We start from the raw sequence: 20,491 nt of genomic DNA on the forward strand, positions 1-20,491 counted from the left end.
GATAAGATAACCGGCTAAGATCCTAAAGCTTTTCACAAATATTTGAGGTAATGCAACTCCAAGTACCTTTGTGTAAAAAAATGTGGATTGATTACGAACATGACTTTATCTATTCTCAGTTCTCTTTATTTCTTTATGTTAAAACTTTAGAACAAGTCACTTGACAACTAATCCCAGCAACTTGCTTGCTATACTGGAGGACATTTTTCACATTTCGATCCTTCACTACAACAGGGGCTCAGTTAGCTTCTACATTTACACACAAAAATTAAGCAGCACTGTCTATTAAGGCTTGCATGAAATCTGCCTGGGTTGAGAAAACTCTACAGAAAGTACACAACATATCGCTGCTGAGGAGTGATGATCCCAAAAATTTGAACTGACTAGACAAAATAAGTAGATTAGATCAATACTACATGTGGCACGGGAGGGCAGAGGGGAAGAGAGAGCAGGACACAAAATATCCCCTCCACATCTTGCTACCATTGTTTGTATTTGGGGACCGGGAAATGTGATCCACTCACATGCTGCAGCAGCAAACGTTTAATTTGAGACAGTTAAAAACAACCAACTGTTCTAAAACTGTGAAATGTATGAAACCGAAAGTGCACCAACAAAGGCTAAGTGTCGCTGTGCTGAGTTTCCAGAGAAAAAAAGTTGCCCTGATCATGGAGTGTAAGCAGCTTTCTTTAACTAACGACACTCTACAGTTACAAAGACGCCTTCAACAAGCCAACACCTTCCTAGCTTTCCATTTTTAAAGGACCAACACCGTTTTTTCAATTATTCATACATTTTAGGGGATCAAACCAAATGAATGCGCGCTACTCCACCACACATTGCTGTAATGGGAGGAAGAGAGGGTGAGTATCCAAACATAACGGAGGTAAGAGGTGGGTGCTGTCTTAAAGGGCTGGCGAATAAGCAATCCCTTGCCTGAGCAAGCTTGATTTAAGGCAAAGGTTAAAACATTACTACTATATATCTATGTCAGGAGAGCAAAATCATATTTCTAACAACTGTGAGGCTACATGAAGACAGTTGGTGACCTTTTTCTGGATTCTGGGTCCACTGCCATTCAACAGCAGAGCGGTCACATCAACCCGAGCAGTGTGAGCTGCCTTTTGACTGGCATCAGAGGGCAAGTGGTATGTTGAACTGCTTCAGTGTTCAGACTGGGATTGCTGGTTGAATAAACATCACATTTAGGGCGTCAGACATGGTCCAGTTATGTTTAAAAAATGAATAACAGCATGTATGCAAATTCCTATTTGTGTAAAGCAAGTGAAAATAGGAATGAGATTGGAAAGAGAATTGAAATGTTTTAGAATGAATCTGTGGGTGTTGGTGCTGCGGGCTACAAATGAGACCTGTAACAGATGGTAGGTATCCTTGATAAGGACAGTTTTCACATTCAGAGCCCTTGTTGTAGTTTAACAGACACCAGCATCTCCAAACCAGGATGTTAACGGGTCAATTCACCAAGATCACGAGATTAAATAAAAAATTATTTTCCCCACCTTAACCTTGTGATATCTAGCCCTGGAGATGATGTGGGATTTATATTCTGAGATCTCTGCTCTGAGGCTTCTGCTCATAACCTATTACAATGGAGGTGAATTGAATGTTGCTGGCGGTGCTCAAATTATATAAAGTGATATTTGAAAACTTTGAGTAATGTCGCTTCACAGAAACAATCTGCCAACAACTTGGATAATTGATGATGGTGGTGTGGACAGTTTTCGCTACTCTTTACATTCGAAACATGGTTTCTGATGAAAACTGTCAGTAATTATCCGAGTAAACTCAAACGCCGCTTCTGAAAAGACGCGCTGCTGTGAAATTTTTTCAAATATACTTTAACAGTGATCTGAGCACGATTAACAAAATTTGATTCACCTCCATTTTTTTTGGTATGGTAGTGGAAATCTCAGTGACACTTATCTCAGACCTTGAGTGTATAAAAACCAAAACCATCTGCATTGCTAGATACATAGAGGTTAAAAGGTAATTTTTTTGGGATTGGGGTGAATTGACCCTTTAAGATTAAGGAAACCAGGCTGGGCCTCAAGGCACCGGTTCCCATTACAAGTCCCACTTAGTGAAAGAAGGGAGGGAGACGTCCTGCATACATACTACAGATTGCTGTTGCAGTAACGTGATGCCTCTGGATTGATGGCAAGATTAAAAAAAAGATCAGTTTACGGATTGGTTAGGGGTTCTGTGGGCATAAAGAATGAGCACGCCCCCACTCCCTGATTGGCTGATGACTGTGACAGGGAAGTGGAGGTAGGTAGTGCAGAGCAGAAAATGGGCGGACTGGATGTCCATGTGACCTCAGACTGGTTAGGAGCTTGACCTCGGGTGTTACCAGGATTTAATGGGGCTGGGATAAGGACTAGCTGGATTAAGAAAGATGCAGGGGAATACGGTACTGCATCTCCCCCTCCTTTTGATGTGTGTTACACTAGAGAGCTTGAACCCCCAGACCTTCCATGCTCTCTCTCAAACTAGTGCCATTATTATTTCTAAGTCTGGTCTCTATTATGTTTTCACAGCTGGGTCTCATCCCCGGCCTACCAACTGACTCAACAGTAGGAGGAGAATGGAGTTGGGTAGTGTTGAGACACCGCAGGGCGACCACACAGAAACGGCCGTACATGGGAGGGGCGGGGTGACACACTTTAGTTTTGTTTCTTGGCCTCCTGGTTGCCGTAACTGGAGCCTGTTTTCTTCACCTCGGTGACCCCTATGAGGCGACGGATAGCTATGGAGGCTGGAGAGAGAAGAAAGGAAACAAAAGTGAAGTGAATGAGGACAGCAATTCAAATGTTAAACAACACAGAGCCTTTAGCAAATTCAAGAGCGTCGAATCAAATTTCTTTTTTGCGATGTCTCCATGAATCAGTCTCCAAGTCAAACCCCACGAGAAAGAGGATGTATTGTTTTTCATTTTAAGTGTCACTGGTGCAGAGTTTACTCACCTATGATGAGGAATATGATGAACCCAATGATGAGGAGCGGGGAGCCACTGACAACCACTCCACAAGCAAATTTGATGAGCGGTGAAAGCAGCAGGGTGGCCCAAAACAGGAAGTTCAGCAGCGTCCATAGTCGGCGGGGTGGGATTATTGTGGGTCCGGGGAACTTGCCTTCCTTGTTGTAGTATTCCTGTAAGGCATCCTGAGAGGGACAGGAAGAAGAATGGAAATCATGTATCATGTATGCCTTTGCTCAATTTGACCTGAAAAGAACACAGAAACCTCTTTTATATTGGCATTACACATACTGTGCAGACATTAATAAATGATGAAGTGAAGCATCAAATCCAGAAATAAATGTTCTCACAAATCCAACATTTCCAGTCAACATGCAACAGTTACAAAAATGGATAACAAAGTTAAAAAAAAAAGCCTGATTAGTAGTTACTAATTAGAGGGTAATGAGTGTGTTAAGTGTCTGACTGTAGTTTACTGGAGTCTACTTGTTTTGGTGTAAGGAGAAAAAAAATCTCAAACATTTTAAAGCACTAGACAACATGTACAACTTGTCCTGTTTGGATTTTGATCATGTATGGAGCCTTTAATCAGTCTCACCTTCTCCTGGTAGAGCTTGTGCAGCCAGTTGGCACACTCTTCCTCATTATCTGGGATATCCTCAACAGAGAACCGCCTGGGTGGGAAAGAGTAAAGAATTGTATAGAGCTGAATACACATTTGGTTCCAGTGTCATTTACAGTTTTAGCCTTGATGGTCAGAAATGGCCACATAATGAATGTATGAGAAAAATACAAAGGACAACACACTAGATGGAGTATGTCTGGGGTAGACAAAAACACACAACAAAACAGGAATGGAAGTCCGTGACAAACATTTTGCTTTGATAATTTATGTTGCAATTTGTGTGGAAACAGCAAAGAAACAGACATGAAAAATTTAGATCAGATGGTGGATGCACAAAAGCCGGTAATTTAAATTATGCACAGAGAGCTGAAGGTGAGTGACCTTTGCAAGAATGATGTGAACTTGATGCAAATCTTACTCATGGCACAAAATGTGCTTTTCCTGTTTATTTCTCCTGCTCACACACATTAGGCCCGTGGTCAGCTGTAAAAATGAATCTTGATCACAATGACTGCACCACACATGCAAACAGCCCTTGGTGTACTATATGTATACATTTGCTAAATTATTAAAAGGACTTTTAAGTTTAATTCACTGACCAGGGATGCACAGACGATTTAAGCTCATTTAGTAGCTGAATGTGTATGAACACCACGACTGAAGACCATACCATAGGAAGTATTCTTACATCGCACAGGCACTACAACCTGAACCTAAGAGCTTTCTATGTAAACAAAGAAACAACCTGGAAATTATGATATAATGGACAATAAGGTGTAAGATACATTTCATGGTCAGTCTCATCAGGATGACAGAGACACTTTCCATTTTCCTCTCAGCATGCAACAGAAAATGTTTCATAATAATACACTACATCAGATGTGGCCTGTTATGGCAGTCTCTCACCACCAGAGGACTCCCTTGCCGCAGCATTGTAGATTATCTTTATTTCTGCTGAGTGATTTCAGTCTCCAAGTCTATATTTAACTGACTTTGGTCTGCTCAACAAAATTCCCACAAAACTAAAAGTATTTTTCTAATTCAGTTATGTTGTCCAGACAAAAGATAATGCTTTTTCCAGGCCTTTCAGTGGGAGCCATTCCAATCTGTTTCCATTTCCTGACCAGCTCTTTAATCAGGCTACATCCACACTAATGCGTTTTCATTAAAAAAAAAAAAAAAAAGAATATCCATCAAGAAGAGTGTTTTAGCTCAGTATAATCTGTCCATACATGCCTGAAAATGCATACTACATTAACATTCATATACACTGGGTATGTGCAAGCTGGTGTATACAGGAAGCAGATTGTCTACGCTGCCGTTGGTTAGTTGCAGAAAATACTACGAATGAGGAACAGCAATGGCGAAAACATTTAACTGCACAGACTTTAACTGAACATTGTGCAATTCATTATCCATGTTGCATTCACTACTGGTAGTCGAGGCTGATGCCGTTTGTTTTCGTCCAGAAAAGGGACGCATGATAGTAGAGTGTGACGATTCAGGGAAGGATACGTCATGACTGCTTAAGACCCAATCAAGAAGCAAAGGTGGCTTTGTTTTCATAAGTCTTGGTTTTTACAGGCTTGAAAACTCATAGCTAAAGTGATGCGTTTTAAAACTGAAATGTATTAGTGCGGATGTAGCCTCAGTAATAGTGGCCTACCCATCAGAGTTACTGTTCTGAAACCATAAACTTGCTGGGAAACTAGCCAACACTCTGAGCACTCTCACTGTCTCTTTCATTGTTATAGGACAAAAATGCAATTGGAAAGAGGCCAAAGGTTTAAAATGCATTCATCATCTTCCACTTGAAGAGATTCAGAACACCTGGCAGTGTAATGCATCATTACTAAAATAACTGAAGACAGAAATAAATGGATGGTTTTGGTGGCACTCACCTTACACTCATGTCAGCTTTGTATTTCTTGCCGTTGACGATGCCCAGGAGAGTGGGGGTTTGGTTGTCTTTGAAGTTGAGAGTCACATCATACACAGCAGTTACTGTGGAAAAAAAATCAAATTAAAAAAATCAAATTAAGAACAAAAAAAACTTGTGTTTTGAACGTGGTGAATTTTGTGTGTGTGTAGTTGTATACACCACCTGTGCCCTTAAGACACTGCAGTGTTGTGGTGAATCCTTTGGTTCGGGGGAGGAGGTGGTATTTGAGTTTGGGCAGGCCTTTACTCTCTGCAACCTGCATACTGATTTGGTGTTTTTTCTCTGTAAAGCGGGTGCCCTCGCAATACAGCAGAAACTGTGGAGGGAAAAGAGCTGTGTTACTAGACACACACACACACACACACACACACACACACACACACACACACACACACACACACACACACACACACAAACCTATAAAGTGACCTCCTTTCTGTTGTCCCATCCACTACCCTTCTTCCGCTTGGCTGAATTACAGTTAACCTCAATGTAACACTAAAATAAAGTCACAGTCTTATCTCACTGGAATTAATGCAGGCAGGTGGACGACAGCTCTACCAAAGACTTAAGTTCAGTTAAGTTTGTTTATCTGAACACAAAAAGCTATGTCATTAGCAGTGGCCTGATACTTGATTTAAGCGGTAATTAGATCAACTGCTGATCTGCCTAATCTCAGCTGGCAAAGTGGTTGAGTCACTGTGAAAATCTGTAACACAAGTTGCTTTACACCTTCAGTAAAGATCTACAACTAACAGCAAGACATGCTGCCACTAGGTAACATGGCTGGACGTAAAGCACTTAAAACAGAAAAGAGCCGTTTTGAATCACAGAGCAGGGTGAAAGCCTACTGACACTCCAGTCCAGTGCAGTTCATCAAGTTTCACAGAGAGAAAAATAAACAGACTGTGCCGTTGAGAAATGTCAAACACAGCTGGTGCACACAAAGAACTTGATTTGTGCACCACTGAGAAACTGGGCCCAAGGGCAGCATCTCGATCTCACTGTATTTTGAAAGGGTAAGAGTATTTTTTCTCTATCAAAGCCAAAGAACTGCCATTAAATGATTAAGAATAATTCCAGTTTATCACAACTCGCATCTTATTTTTGTGGGTTTGGCTATTGTTTCTATTGGTAACACTGTATTCACTGAGGTAGTAGCTGAGATGTTGGAACACAGGTTAGTCAAACTTGCAACTTGTATGACTAACTTAAATAAATCTCATAATTTCTCTGATCATTTCTTTTTAGCCACATCTCCACGTTTGGTTGCTGTCAGCAATGATGATTCAAACAGTAACACTTACTTTAAGCCCAGCTATTTAACGTTTATTAAACTGGTTTTTTAACATACTATAAACACAGTTGTAACCATATGTACGTTTTTTAATCTATCTGTCAAGAATTGTAAATGTTTTTTTACTGCATCTGCTTACAAACTACATTATGTAAATAATATGTAAATTATGTATTGTGTTATAAACCATTTTATTTACCACCAATTTATTTATGTTTTGTAAATGCTAAATAGCGGTCTAGCGGGAAGGAGTTACTGCTTAACCAAGAAAATGAAACCCAGGAAACTGGAGGTTCCTGGGAATAAATAAACCACCTTATCTACACAGTGCATTTAGAATCCTAAATGGAAATAGTCATAATTATACTTCACTAAACAGCAACTGCATGACTGTTTTTTTCTAAGAAGGAGCCTAGAGGACATTTCAGAAACTTGACTGCGCAACTGGGATAGAGTTGACTGACTTCTAAAGTACCTAATATGGTATTTATGTAAATGTTTGTGTACAGGAATTAAAATAAATCTTTTTTTTAACCCCTACACTCACACACACGTCAGATGACAGACAAACCAAGAACATCTGACATGTACCTACCCACATATATTCAGGGTAGTCTTTGAGCCTGCTCAGTCCTCTGTAGACAGTGTTCCGGTCCTCCTCCCACTTTCTTTTGCAGAAGACTATTTCTAGGAAGTACCAGGTCCAGCCAATCAGAGGAACCTTCAGCAGCTCATGTTTGGCTAACACTTTTGAACTCTGGAGAGGAAGGACAGATGTTTGTTTTAAATAATGAAGCATGGTTTTCTCACAATATGGACTGATGTCATTAAAGGCACCATATGATGCTGATAAACGTTAATACAGGGAGATAAATATGTGTGTTTTAGCATATTTTTGATACACAAAAATCCTTCAGTCATAATTTGTAACGTTACTAACCCCTAAGATGCCATATCTTTCACACATGGTCCAGCCACAGAGGAAGTCAATTTCATAGTTGTGGTTGAGGATGATGATGACATGCTCTTTGCCAAACTTGTCCACCGTAGCCTGGTCGGTGTATAGGGTGCAGTCTGTGCCCGACCACCACTCCAGCAGCATCACCAGCTCTGCACAGAGATCACAACACATTATGTGCATTAGGAAGGCACTAAAAGCACTTAATTATATCGAGAAGAAGCACTACACCTAAATTACTGAGCCAAAGCATATTTTCTTCTACATGTCAGGTTTTCTCCCTTGCTTTGTTGAATAATGAGTGATTCATATTTCAATATTCAGAGCATTATAATCAAACTGTTGATTGCTTTAGCACTATTTTGATGTCTAGCTGAGCCTTGTTAACCAATGCAAGCAGCCATTTGCAGCAAAAAGCGCTGATAAACACACTTTACACTTTCTACCCAGCAGCAAATGGTGTATAAATGAAATTTGTTGGGTCCTGGTGCCATCGTAGATGAAGTAGCTAAGGACTAAGATATTTTTCTCACAACTAAAAGGAATCGTATCTTAGACAGGTCCGACAAGACAAGACTACTTGGTACCTTTTGTTGTTTATGTATTTTGAAATATAAAACTTGGTATTTGCATTAAAAGAAAAATATGTTCTATGGGAACAATATAGTAGGTATCATCTACTCACGGCTCCAGAGGGAGTAGGAGAGCCGGCAGTTGATTCTGCGGTAGAGCTGTTTGTTAATCGGCCAGAGGATGCAGGTGCAGAGCTGGATGAAGTTTATGATGAGGCCGCTCACCACAAACACAAAGCCCATCAGCAACTGCAGGATAAACAAGCTCTTCAGGTAGGCCAGCAGTGCCATGGCTGAGGAGCCTGGAGAGCTGAGTGGGCTCCTCTCTATACACTACGACCAACCTGAGAGGGGGCAGAAACAGCAGAGGCAGCGCCGCAACAATGAGTACAACTTTAGTGAGAGACGTGGACAGAGAACAAAAGAGCATGAGGGAGGAGGGAGAAAATAATGGGAGGACAGAGTGGTAAACAATTAAAGAGTTTCATGGGTCAGTGTAGACAAAAGGATGTGGCCTGTGTAAGTCTGTGAGCGAACATGCTTTCAGAAGTTCAAAAACAATGCAGCGTTTCTTACCACGGTGGGATCCTTTTACAAGCCGCGTCTACACGGTCCTTCGGCCAATACCACAGACCTGGGAGAGACGGCAGAGGAGAGGTTGAGGCAACAGTGGCAGGGGGGACATGAAACATGAAAGGCCACTGTTGAGTGTTATTACAGCAGAATTTAATAAACGTTTGCTGTGCTTGTTTCATCAAACAGGTTGAATTGGGTTAGCCAATGACACAGAAGAACCAAAAAGAGCCTTTATCATTCAAGTTCACATGAACCAAAAAATAAAGTGACAGGATGGCTACTGAAGTACATGCATTGTGACTATAGTACTGTTGAAATATCACATTAGTTTGGTTAGTGAGTTTTTATTGTCCTGATATTGACCTCAGCAGCGCAGTGGCTCAGTGGTTAGTGCTGCTGTAGATCAGTCACAGCCAGTTACATCTTAATAGATTATAAAAGTTATTTTACAAGACGCAGAGTAAACAACAATTCTGCATAATTCAGCTTTAGGGTGTACATGTGGTCATTATAGCATCTCAAATGTGAAAATCTGCAGCTTTTTTCATTCCAGTTTTATGTTGGTTTAAATCAAAAATCTTTGGTTGGTCAGACTGAATGGGCAATATGAAGACATCATCTTCGACTCTGATTAAACTGATTAACTGGTCTTGAAAATGTAAAGAACAGTTGCTGCAAAAGATGCAGGGCTCTGCACCATATGCTGCCAGTAATGCTGTCCACCATGGAAAAAACAAACAAACAAAAAAAAACACTCCACAGCAAGTGGCAACACTCAGTCAGGGATGGACAGACACTGTTTACATAGCTGCTCCCGGCAGTTATTAAATAGTAATTGCATGTGTCGGCCAGGAAATCCAAAGTATGGGATTACTTCAAGAGGGTAAAGAACGACAACAAGAAGGTGATGTACAAACCCTGCAGGCAAACATTCACCTATCATTTTGTGGACCTCAGACAAGTCTTATCATTTGAAATTAACCTAATGTTAGCTACTTGCATGATGGTTGTTCTGATACCTTCAGAATCATTACCGCTTTTGCCGGTCATCAAAAGGCAGCTCTCTTTCTGCAACTTCAAAAATTTATATATTAAAGGCTCGTTATTACAGTTTGTATTTCTCTGTAATGTAGCACAGTATTAGCAATGTTACTTATAACATTCCTTCTCAGCCCAAAAATAAATATACTTAAATAATTACATTAATATCCTAATGTTGACGTGATTAGTCAACTAATGGTTTGAACTAATGAGTATGAGTTGACGAGGAAAATCTTTGGTTGGAGGCAGCCCTACATGCTACCAGTGTGAAGGTTAAGGGTCTGTCTGGGCCTGTGTGAGTGGGTGCTCCAGTTTCCTCCAACAGGTGAACTGGAAATATTTAATTGCCCCTTGGTGTTGATCTGACTCTGTCCATCTGACTATGAATTGCAGCAGACTTGGGACCAGTCTAGGGTGTTTCCATGTTCAGGCAAAGCATGCTGGGACAGGCTGAACAAGCATAAGCAGATATAGAGAATGAATGGATGGGAAAAAAAGATTGATCTGTATTATGCAGACACCTGCCACAGACATAATGTTTATACAGTTTGTGAGCAGTCAAAAGACCAGCTGTCCACTAGATGCTGTTTTGTTATATAACGTCTCACATTACATGATATACACTCTACTTGTTTAACCACTGTCACCATAAGACTATCTACAGAAATATCAGGCAGTTTTGTTACAAGTGACGATTACTATCAATGGGGCTCATTCACCAATATCTACTTAAATATTTTCTTAAATTCTTTAAGTTGTTCTTAAGAAAGCTATTAAGGAAACTACGACAGATTCATGAACGTGTTCTTAAACCACAGAACTGTGTGCACCTGTGTTCTTAGATTGATGAATGCCAATCTCCTCGTAAATTAAAAGCGTGTGCCAGTTGGCCCTAATTAGCATAGGTAAATGCCCGAAAATGCACTTAAAAAGGGCACGAGACGGAAGGGACGTGTGCAGACACAGACAAAGAGATATCGTAAGGGAAAGTTGAAGAAATGCCAAAACGATAACCTAAAGACAGAGCATGAGAATCAAAATGCAAAAGGAACTTCAGTAGTTCTGAAGTGGAGGTAATGCTGCAGGAAGTGAGCCGCAAACGAGCGGTTAAGTGTTAATGTTAAGTAATAATGCTTTAAGTTATTTTAGAAATATATTATAAATGACAAAAGTGTTATTGTAATTTAAATAATATAATATAATGTAACAGAACAGTAGAACAGAAGAAAACGTAATAGTCAGTGCTCTTGAGTGTGCGTAGATTCTGTTCTTACATAAGAATGAATCCCGAGTAAGAAAACATTGGTAAATGTCAGAATCTTCGTAAAAAGTGCGTAAGCGGGTTTTAAGAAGAAATTTCTTCTTAAGAATGGTTGGTGAATGAGGCCCAATGAGTACCCATCAGGATGTCCGTAGACCAACTGGCCTTGGTTGGACTGTTCTCACATCTGCACCAAAGCCCATTACAGTGTAGGTCAAGCCTAAAGCTGTTCTGAGAAACATTTCTAATCTGCCTCATGAGGATTGTTCCTTTACAGACCTGTGTACAGATCTGTGGTCGACAGGGCCTTCACTTGCTCCGTTTAACATCACAGTATATGGCTATATCATATATTTATATGTCAAAAATATATTTGAATTTCTTCTAAAAAATTTTAAAATAAAAATAAACTAACCAGATAAATCTAATGATCATCAAAAAAGTCTTTATTAACATAAAATCAGTGTCTTCTTAAACATAAAATATCTAATAAATGAATAAATAAATAAGAGTTAACTCTAAAACTGCTTGAAGCAAACACCTGTGGTGAATCAGACAATTTCCCTATGAGCAAGGAGCACTTGATTTGATTCACCACCTCATTAAGAACCTAAGAATAATGCATAAATATTGCACTTAATGAAGTTCAATTCATTGTGAAAGCTAAAACTTGTTTGCTCCTGATTGTTATACAATTGACTGTGCCATCATGTGTACAGTCACCTGCATTCACTGCTACAACTGTGTCAGCAAATCAGCAGAAAAAAGAGGCTTTCTGGTGTTTGCTTTTTAGAACAACAGCCTGCGAGCTAGACAACCAGGGAGACACAGAAACACTGTGTGCCTGCACGTCACTCTGACATAACGGTCTTCAACCACAGACACAGTCTTGTTCACATGGCCTCTGTGATGACTACTTTCTTGTTTCTTCAAATATCATATTACTTTTTTCACAAGTGGAGCTACATAGAACAAACAAACACACCCCTAAATGTCCAGTGCAAGAGCAGATATCCAGTTGTCATCTATTTGTCATACATGGATAACAATGAATGAAATCACTGTTCATCAACAGGCACCTGAGCTTTATCTATTCTAACAAATTACAAATCCAAGAAGCCTGTAATCTTCAAGCAACCTAAATATATTTACAGACATTTTTACCATATTATATTCCTTTAAGAGCAAACCAATAACTTAAAATCAAGCCACATAGTTGACACAAGGCCAGTTCATTGTAGGTAGACAACAAGTCTTATCTAGTGCAATCAATCCCTCTCACAACACTGCAACACAATACACAGAATAACAAAGTGGCTCGGGTGTGAAAGGAAGGAAATCTTACATGCACATCCACAGAACTTCAGTTGAGTCTCTTGGGCCAACACACATAAAAATGTTTCTAAATATCTGGAGTTAGGACACGCTGAAGTGGTGAAATACTGTCACGTGTGCATGTGCGTCAGGAGTCACCTGATGGTTCTGATTATCAGTCCATATATCCACAGCTGTCTCTGCATTATGTTAGTGATGTGACCTTTGTTCTTACTGGGAGAGACCGACTGGGAGGGGGATAGTTACACTATTGCACATTTCACTTGCGGCTCCGGTTACATTTTTGGAAGGGTGGCAAGCTACAACACTACAGAATCAAAGTGCACAGAGTGTATTAAATATGCAGCAGATGACTGCTACATGTATAATGGAAGGTTAATGTGTTATGGACAATACAAAAGGAAGTCTAAAATGTGTGGTAAATCTCTCACAGTCAGTTCCTATAAGGTTCTTCACCCTTATAGTTCCTCTGTATTTGTCTACAGTAACGCTGCTTATTATTGACTTGACTGCAGCATTATCTTCTGTATAGGCTTTGCCCTGGGCTGTAAGATCCATTGGTAGATCAGACGGGGAATCTTTCAAAATGCTCACATCTCCCACACAACTTCAAACTGTCTAACTCTTGGTATATTGTTTCTGGAGCAGTTAACAAATTTCCTGATTGTCAGCCTTAGTTCATACATTGATGCATTATTGGGGTAGGAATAACTAGCAATGGCCAGAAGATAAACACACTTGTTATGTATGTGACTTAATATTGTAAACTACTGTGTCACTCTTGTTTTTGACTGATTTTGAGTTTTGGGTGACAGCAAAAACAATGTGACAGAGTTTCATCAGATTATTCACGCTGAATAATCTGAGTTTCTGTTTGTTACTTATGCAGACTTCATCTAAGGAATAAACTTGTTAACTTATTTTTGAATGTTTTCCCTTCCCAATCAGCTGCTGGTTTCAGTTCACATCAGTAAGTCTGAGCCTTGAAATTTGCTAAAAGACTTTTAAATTTCAGTCTGAGTGCCTGGGCCACAAGCAGGCAATGGAGAAGTTAAAAGTTGCTGTGACAACAAGCAGCAACTCTGTGTGACAACTAAGACAGACATGCCATGAAGTGTGTTATCATTTCCCCCCACACTCTTAATAACCACACATTTTCTCTCATGTTGTAACGCAGTCCTTATCTCACACGTGTCTTACCATGTACTTTGTGTGTATTCATGCCACCTCTAAATGTTAACTTCACTTTGCAACATACAACTAAGCAGCACTCAGTATATTTGCTTTGAGAATCAGTATTTACTGCATAACCAAGGTCTTGTGAGACTGTAGTCCAACCAAGTTCAATCGTTTTTCTTTATATTCACGAGTACATACTCATATTCATCTTTTATTCTTCAGTTTTGCTTCAAATGAAATACAGCCCCACTATTTAAAGAATGTGATTTATACATTAATTTAAAGAGATGTGGTTTGTACCTTGATGTGTTTGCATTTTGGGGTAAGGGACGTATGTACACCACTAACATTCAAATCTGACTTCTCTTTAAATGACAGCTTTACCCTTCTTAACCATACAAAGGTTCAGAATATCTATTTTTGAGGTTGATACAATAAATATAATACATAACATAAAGATATTTGATAAAGGACTCTTTAAGTTTTGTTATAGTTGTAACCAACATGCTTTGTAGGGCTAAACGAAAAAAAAATCTATCACGTTGGTCTTATTTTGGCAAGAGTCACAATTTAAGTTAGGATGGTCATTTTTGCATTTCAATTTCACTGACTGAAATATATAAAAATATATATAAAAGTATATATATAAAAATATAAAAATGATAATGATGTGATTTTTGTTGGGTCTTGTACCAAACTAGCATGTTCCTTTATATTTGGAGAATATGATTTGTAGGCTAAGGCTTCTCCGTAGCACCACAATGATGCATTTATGGTACGATGTCAAAAAAAAAAAACATTGCACCTTCTGTGATTCAGATATTGTACATTTGATATTTCGATTAGCTGTTCAGCCCTAGTGCTTAGTAGGACAGATGAAAAGCTACAAGCGTTCTCTCGTTGACAGCTTTTCAAATATTTCTCAAACAAATCTTGGACATTCCTGGACTACAATTACCTTTTCTTATTGGTCAACACATACAGCCACTTGGCTGCAATAAGAAAATATCAGCTGACAATATCAGCCTGCTCTTCTAAGGCAGATTGCTATAGGCCTTATAAAATATTACAAAATTCTGTTTACTTGTTTTTCATCTTTCTACAGAAAATATATTGACTATGACAATGTATTTATGCAAACAATCAAATAACCATGCCAAGGTAAATCTTTCTCTTAACCACAGGTAAATAGCTCAGGCCAAATGTAACTGATTGGATCAGTGATCCATTTTAGCTATTTGGGTTAGTAGTTCAGTATTAAGACTAAGCAGTAAAAAGCCACTTTTAACAAAATGTTCACACTTGACCTCCTCTCAAGTTCCAATCATCACCAATATTGATCTTAAAAAGACCATATCTCACATCCATATCACATCATCTCACTAATTGTTCCCTGTAGTGTGGTGGTTTAATCAAACTTCATATATTCCCTTGTATAGACCATATTTCCTTTGTATTGAAACACAAGGAGTATTGAAAAAATACACTTGGTTTGTCATGGAAGTCGTCCAGAGTAACAAAGGTTTGACTGTAGAAAAGAGCCAGTGGTGGTCCATCTCGCTGAGGGTGCAGGGCCCACCTGTGACCCTACTCAGCCTAAGGGAAAGATTAGAGATGCTGACTGGGTTAAAGCTGCTTAAGGATGGACAGCTGCTTCTGCTTTGAATCACTTGAAAACAGCTTCCATGCAAACAAATAAATATGGCTTGCTATGGCTTTCCCATATGGGAAAGGACTAAAGAAATCTACCTTGACAGATGACAGCTAAACATTGGTAAAGTTCAACCATATCTTGCCAGGTACCATGCCTTTCTTATTGTTTTAATTCTAAAAATGTCATTTGCCTTGCAAAGGTCTGCACTCCACATGTCATTGTGAACAGCTGAGCTATGTGCTGGAGTTCTACGCTGACTTTTATCTCTTTTACATGTTCTTATTAATCTAGTTGTACCCACTCCAGCCTGCTGCGGCCACAAGCTAAACTACATCTCTCCCATTTAACTTACCAGTAGACATAGTAGGCCATTGCCATGACCACCAACGCCCCACAAATTCCAGTGAAGATCATCACAGCACTCTGGTTCAGCATTTTGGCTCCTGGTATCTCACCAAATCAAAGCCAGAATAAAAAATAATAATAAAGGCCTGCAGAGAGCAGCGGATAGTCACAGGCTGCCCTGCTTCATAGCCATGATAATCTTACAGAAGGAAAGAGATTATGATGATGACAGCAAGAACACAGCCAGATCCCAGATCTGCTGGAGGCACTGCCTAATCAGATGAAGACCAAAGAATTTCCTATCGCCAGAAAAATTACCAAAAAGAATGGATCTCCATTGAGAGCAAGTGCAAATAGAAAACACAGAAAACTCCTAAAGGCCCAAGTGGATTCTTATTAGAGCCCACTAATGAAAGCTAGATAGACTGAAAGAAGGCTCACTTCTGGAAGGAGGGAGTCACACATGTACTCTAAGCAGTGTCTTACATGCATTCCCATCCTCTAATCCAGTGGATCAGATTAGTGCTGATTAGCAGGCTATGGGCACCCTGGATGTGTCACATTTCATTAACATTAACAAAGAAGAAGGCTGGGCTCTGCCCAACAAAGGTGGAGTTAGCAGAATGGCATCTGTTATACTAAAGTAACCAATCATTATGCAGAATTTCTTTCTCACCTTGCCATTGGCCACCTATTGGTAATGTTTAGCATTAGAAGGATGTGATGACCTCAAGGATAGGGTCAATAGTTTCTTTAAACAGTCACCTCTTGTGTGTTGCCAAGCTGTGCTTTGTTTCTCTTTGGTCAAGTGTAATTAGGAATGAATTAATCCAACGCCTGGAAATCAGATTTTCATCCTCCACTCTCACTCCCTATGTCTTCCTGACAGTACCTCAGGTACTAGAAATTGTTTACAAACAGATCTATACTCAGCCACAAAAATATGGCAAACAGGGCTTGTGGGCAACCCAACAAAAGCCTTTGGGTTCTTGCACAGAGCTAATGTCAAATAAGGTTCACACAAGCTGACAGGGAGTCACAGAAATAAACTGTCAAGCATTTACTGAAGCAAATAGGTCAAAGGTTAGAGTACAGTCCTGAGGGCTTGCCACTGGGCATTAAAGCTAAATATAAATAGAAATAAAAATACATTGTGATAGCTGGACAATGAAGGTCATTCATGTTTCAAAGTAAGACGTGCTCTGAATCCTGCACATAGCACCACTGTACTACCCAACACTCAATAGCAATTTCAGTTGTACACTTGTATGTTAGGCAAAGTGTCACACTTTGAAGCCACATCACTTATTACCACCACAGCCAAAAAATTACTCTTGGTGTTGTACTTGGCAGGTAAAACAATACTAAAACTGATCGTAATTCCTTTGATTATGAACAAGCCTATCCAGAAAGCAAAATCATGGACATGGAAGATGAAACAACAACAGGAGAGACTTAACTTGCACTTGACTTGAAGTAAAATCCCAGTTTTGTAAATATTGGATTTCACACTTTATAAGATAGACTCAACTTATCACTGTCATGTCAAAGTAATGTATGGTAATAATACAAGCAATATGCACAGTGCATTATAATAATATATTTATTTGGTCATTATTGACATAGTGACATTGAAAAGACCAAATCCAGCAATCATTCGACCTGACTAACATGCATCACCTATGTAACCATATACTGTTGTCAGATACTGTTTGCCTTAGGATGATATAGTACTTATTAAAATAATCACAGTGAATATAGTTTATTCCTCTCAGCAGCGTAAACATGGAACGGTGTCCTCGAGCATGCTCAACAACATCAATCCGAAACAAAAACTACTTTCCGGAGATCAAAAATGCAGAGCAAAATTGCAGAGTTGGTTCAAATCAATTTTAAAAAAAAAGGTTTTATATTGAGAAAAACATTCCATGCATGGGCTTGACAGAGGAATTTATCTCAGAAAGGACAGAATATATTTAACAAATGAGGTGAAGTGCTAGCTGACGTGGAATGGCCTTGCGTCACATAAACACAGAAACACATAAACCTTGCACAGTTCCCTCTGGGCTCCGTAGCCACAGTGAGAAGACATGACTGATAAGAGTTGAAAATACATAAAGGTATTCCTGGCTGAAGTCAGCAAAAAATAATGGGACTAACAGCAGAAAGAGGAGAAGGAGGTAATAGGGGAAGATGCCAGAGTGCTTGAATATTCAGCCACTATGTTTTATATGAAAGGTCAAAGGTACTTTGTAGTTAACCAGATTGTCACAAAATCAAAAATGTGTTAAGAGGTTCATTAAGTTACACATCACTAGTGTGGAACCACAGTCTAAGATGGAACTCTTCAGATAAAGGTTTATCTACACGAGTATGTCTCAAAGTCCTAGAGGCCTCTTCACATATGACCTTTAAACGCACCAAAGCGTACTGGGGTGGCTTGATTAACAGATAAAGGAGTATGTCACTGGACTTTATACCAATAGAGCATTTGTATGATAGGCATGACTCAGATATACAACCTGAGAAGATTTCAGGTAAACGCCTCAATTTTGCTGCCAATGCCACGCAGGCATGTCTTACTAAGCGATCGTTTCTGTTAGCACTGGGTTTATGAGGCCAAAAATGTTATAGCTGTCTAACAAAAGAAAGAAAAACTACAATAAATTACAACAAGCTTATTGATAAGGAGAAACTTAATCACTGGGGCAAGAAAGACTTGGTAAATATAATAGTGATAGTGGCCATTAGGGGTCCCCGTGGTCAGCAGGAAGAAATCATCATTATCACAAATGCTGAAGACATTAGATTATCTCTACAGAAAGTTAACAGAATTTTATTTTAAAAACTGGCTATTTGTTTTAGTCATTTCATTGGATAACCCAAAACAGTATACATACACACCCCGTAAATAATAACTTTTGACTTCTTACAAAGACTCTTATCACTTGTAACACCCAGCACTACAGCAGTCTACATATCTTCCTGTCAAGATCTTGAATTCAGACACATATAACATGTGGCTCTACAATATCTGTGTGGAACCAATGTGCCAACATACATGTTTCCATTTAATATCCATTACTGCTTTGTCAATCAAGCCAAATGCTTTATCAGTGGACTAGCCATATAAGGCTATAGTCTAACTTAACTGCGTGGGCAGAACACTCACAGCATTAGTGATCACTGATAAAAATAAAAAACAGTTCACAACAGAGCTAGCAAAATGTCAGGAATGATCACGGTAACAGTACTTGCCTGTTTCGCACTGTTTGCCTCGCTGGTTAAAACTGAGGTTCAAGCCTAAGGTTAGCACTGGCTTTAGAGAGCCGCAGACTTGAATGAACTCCAGTAACCTTACGTCTGGTGTGTGGTACGACGCAGGTCAAGTCGGAGCCAGCTGGCGCACATGACGTACAGCGGGGCACAGGCGGCTTGCAGTGTAAAAGCAGTTTTTTTTTTTAGTTTTTTTTAAATGAACCCAGTGACACTTTACCATCAACTCTGGCATGCCATGGTGTGTGCTACTTCATTATCTACCCGGCTTAGTTTTGCAGCCTCATGGTCTCTGAATTAAAAAGCACAAGTGGATTACATGCATCAGTACGGCATGGCTAGCTTACTAAAGGCTCAATAACCAAGCAGCCAGCACGTCCAGTGACTGGGCTTATCTTTTGACACACATGTCGTAAGCTAGCAGCACGGAGAACTCAAAGTTGCAAACACAGATCATTCTATATATTACACCTCAGGAAAGAGAATTAACTAGCCCGTTTAACCATTGATATGGTAGACGGCAAATAAGTTAACGCTAGCTAACACCTGCCTAAACCTGACGTTAATGAGGAACTCAACCGAGCAGCACTAGAAGGACAGAGACAGCTGCTAACGGCACACGCTAGCATGCTAACTTGCTAAAACAGTGCGGCTATGGTAATAATTGTATTTGAGGAGGAGGATGAAGTCGGCTAGTTTGACTGTTCAGTTGCCAATGAGTGCCAAATTTCCTCATATACATCATTTGTCAGTAGTCAACTGACCTGTGCCACTTGCTAACGTTATGCCATGCTAGTTAGCCAGCTAACGTTAGCGGTCAGTATCAGTAACAGTACTCTGAGCTTACCTGAAAAAATATTCACTTGGGGGTCGGTAGATTTTGTTATACTTCTTCGCTGCTTTCTGGTCTTCAGGGCAGTGAAATAACTCTGCTAAGGAGACCTTCCAACTTCATCCGTTTCCTGAAACGCAATAAAAATGACTTGAGGTAATGCGATTTGCAAGAGCGCTATTGTTTGTCGGTTAAAGCCCCACATTTCCTCAAAGCCCATCTGAAGGTAGCATGTCCTACATCCGGTCCGGCCCCTCATTCATTTTCACAGAAATAAATAAAATGCACAGTCTGTGTTTTATTTATTTAACGGGCCTTAGCAGCCCTACAAGTTCAAGTACAGGTAAAAGCAGAATAAGTATATTTACTGAAATAAGCTACATAAATTGCCAAATATGACTGATTTCCTGTGACCAACTAGCCTACATCAGTTTATAGAGCACGATATTACTAGAACAAGTGAGACTTTCTGTCATATATAAATTTCATTTATGAAAAAGAAAGTATCCCCTAAAATGAAATTTTATATACAGTGCCCAAAACATGCAATATTAATTGCATGTTATCCACAGGTAACTTTTTTTTTTTTTTTGCATCATC

The 20,491-nt window shown here is 39.5% G+C and overlaps 1 protein-coding gene across 4 annotated transcripts; it reads right to left on the bottom strand.

Moving 5' to 3' along the window:
* Positions 1 to 100: 100 nt before the first annotated feature.
* On the bottom strand, positions 101 to 20,114 carry agpat3 (1-acylglycerol-3-phosphate O-acyltransferase 3). Of its 4 annotated transcripts, none has more exons than XM_023402649.2 (10): positions 19,907 to 20,114; positions 8,969 to 9,026; positions 8,506 to 8,736; positions 7,803 to 7,972; positions 7,458 to 7,619; positions 5,728 to 5,881; positions 5,525 to 5,627; positions 3,597 to 3,672; positions 2,985 to 3,183; positions 101 to 2,776 (listed from the first exon to the last, which is right to left on the bottom strand). In XM_023402649.2, the coding sequence occupies exons 3-10, from the start codon at positions 8,681 to 8,683 to the stop codon at positions 2,685 to 2,687; spliced, it is 1,134 nt and encodes a 377-aa protein (XP_023258417.1). In that variant the 5' UTR covers positions 8,684 to 8,736; positions 8,969 to 9,026; positions 19,907 to 20,114; the 3' UTR covers positions 101 to 2,684. The 4 variants fall into 4 exon arrangements, with proteins under 4 accessions (XP_023258417.1, XP_087029135.1, XP_023258419.1 ...); XM_087173009.1 differs by lacking the exon at positions 19,907 to 20,114 and adding an exon at positions 19,042 to 19,161; XM_023402651.2 differs by lacking the exon at positions 19,907 to 20,114 and adding an exon at positions 15,791 to 15,890.
* Between the last annotated feature and the right edge of the window lie 377 nt (positions 20,115 to 20,491).

The sequence above is a fragment of the Seriola lalandi genome, unplaced genomic scaffold (genome assembly GCF_002814215.2).
Source record: "Seriola lalandi dorsalis isolate HSWRI2012SDOR001 ecotype SW California unplaced genomic scaffold, Sedor1 jcf7180002053973, whole genome shotgun sequence".
Lineage (NCBI taxonomy): Eukaryota > Metazoa > Chordata > Actinopteri > Carangiformes > Carangidae > Seriola > Seriola lalandi.

Bases quoted from the DNA above. Each gene is read 5' to 3' on its own strand.
- agpat3 (XM_023402649.2), bottom strand. From the start codon at position 8,683: ATGGCACTGCTGGCCTACCTGAAGAGCTTGTTTATCCTGCAGTTGCTG. The intron at 7,973-8,505 runs GTGAGTAGATGA...ATCTCTGTGCAG, and splicing joins CTCCTACTCCCTCTGGAGCC to AGCTGGTGATGCTGCTGGAG. The intron at 3,673-5,524 runs GTGAGTGCCACC...TTTCCCACCCAG, and splicing joins AAAGCTGACATGAGTGTAAG to GCGGTTCTCTGTTGAGGATA.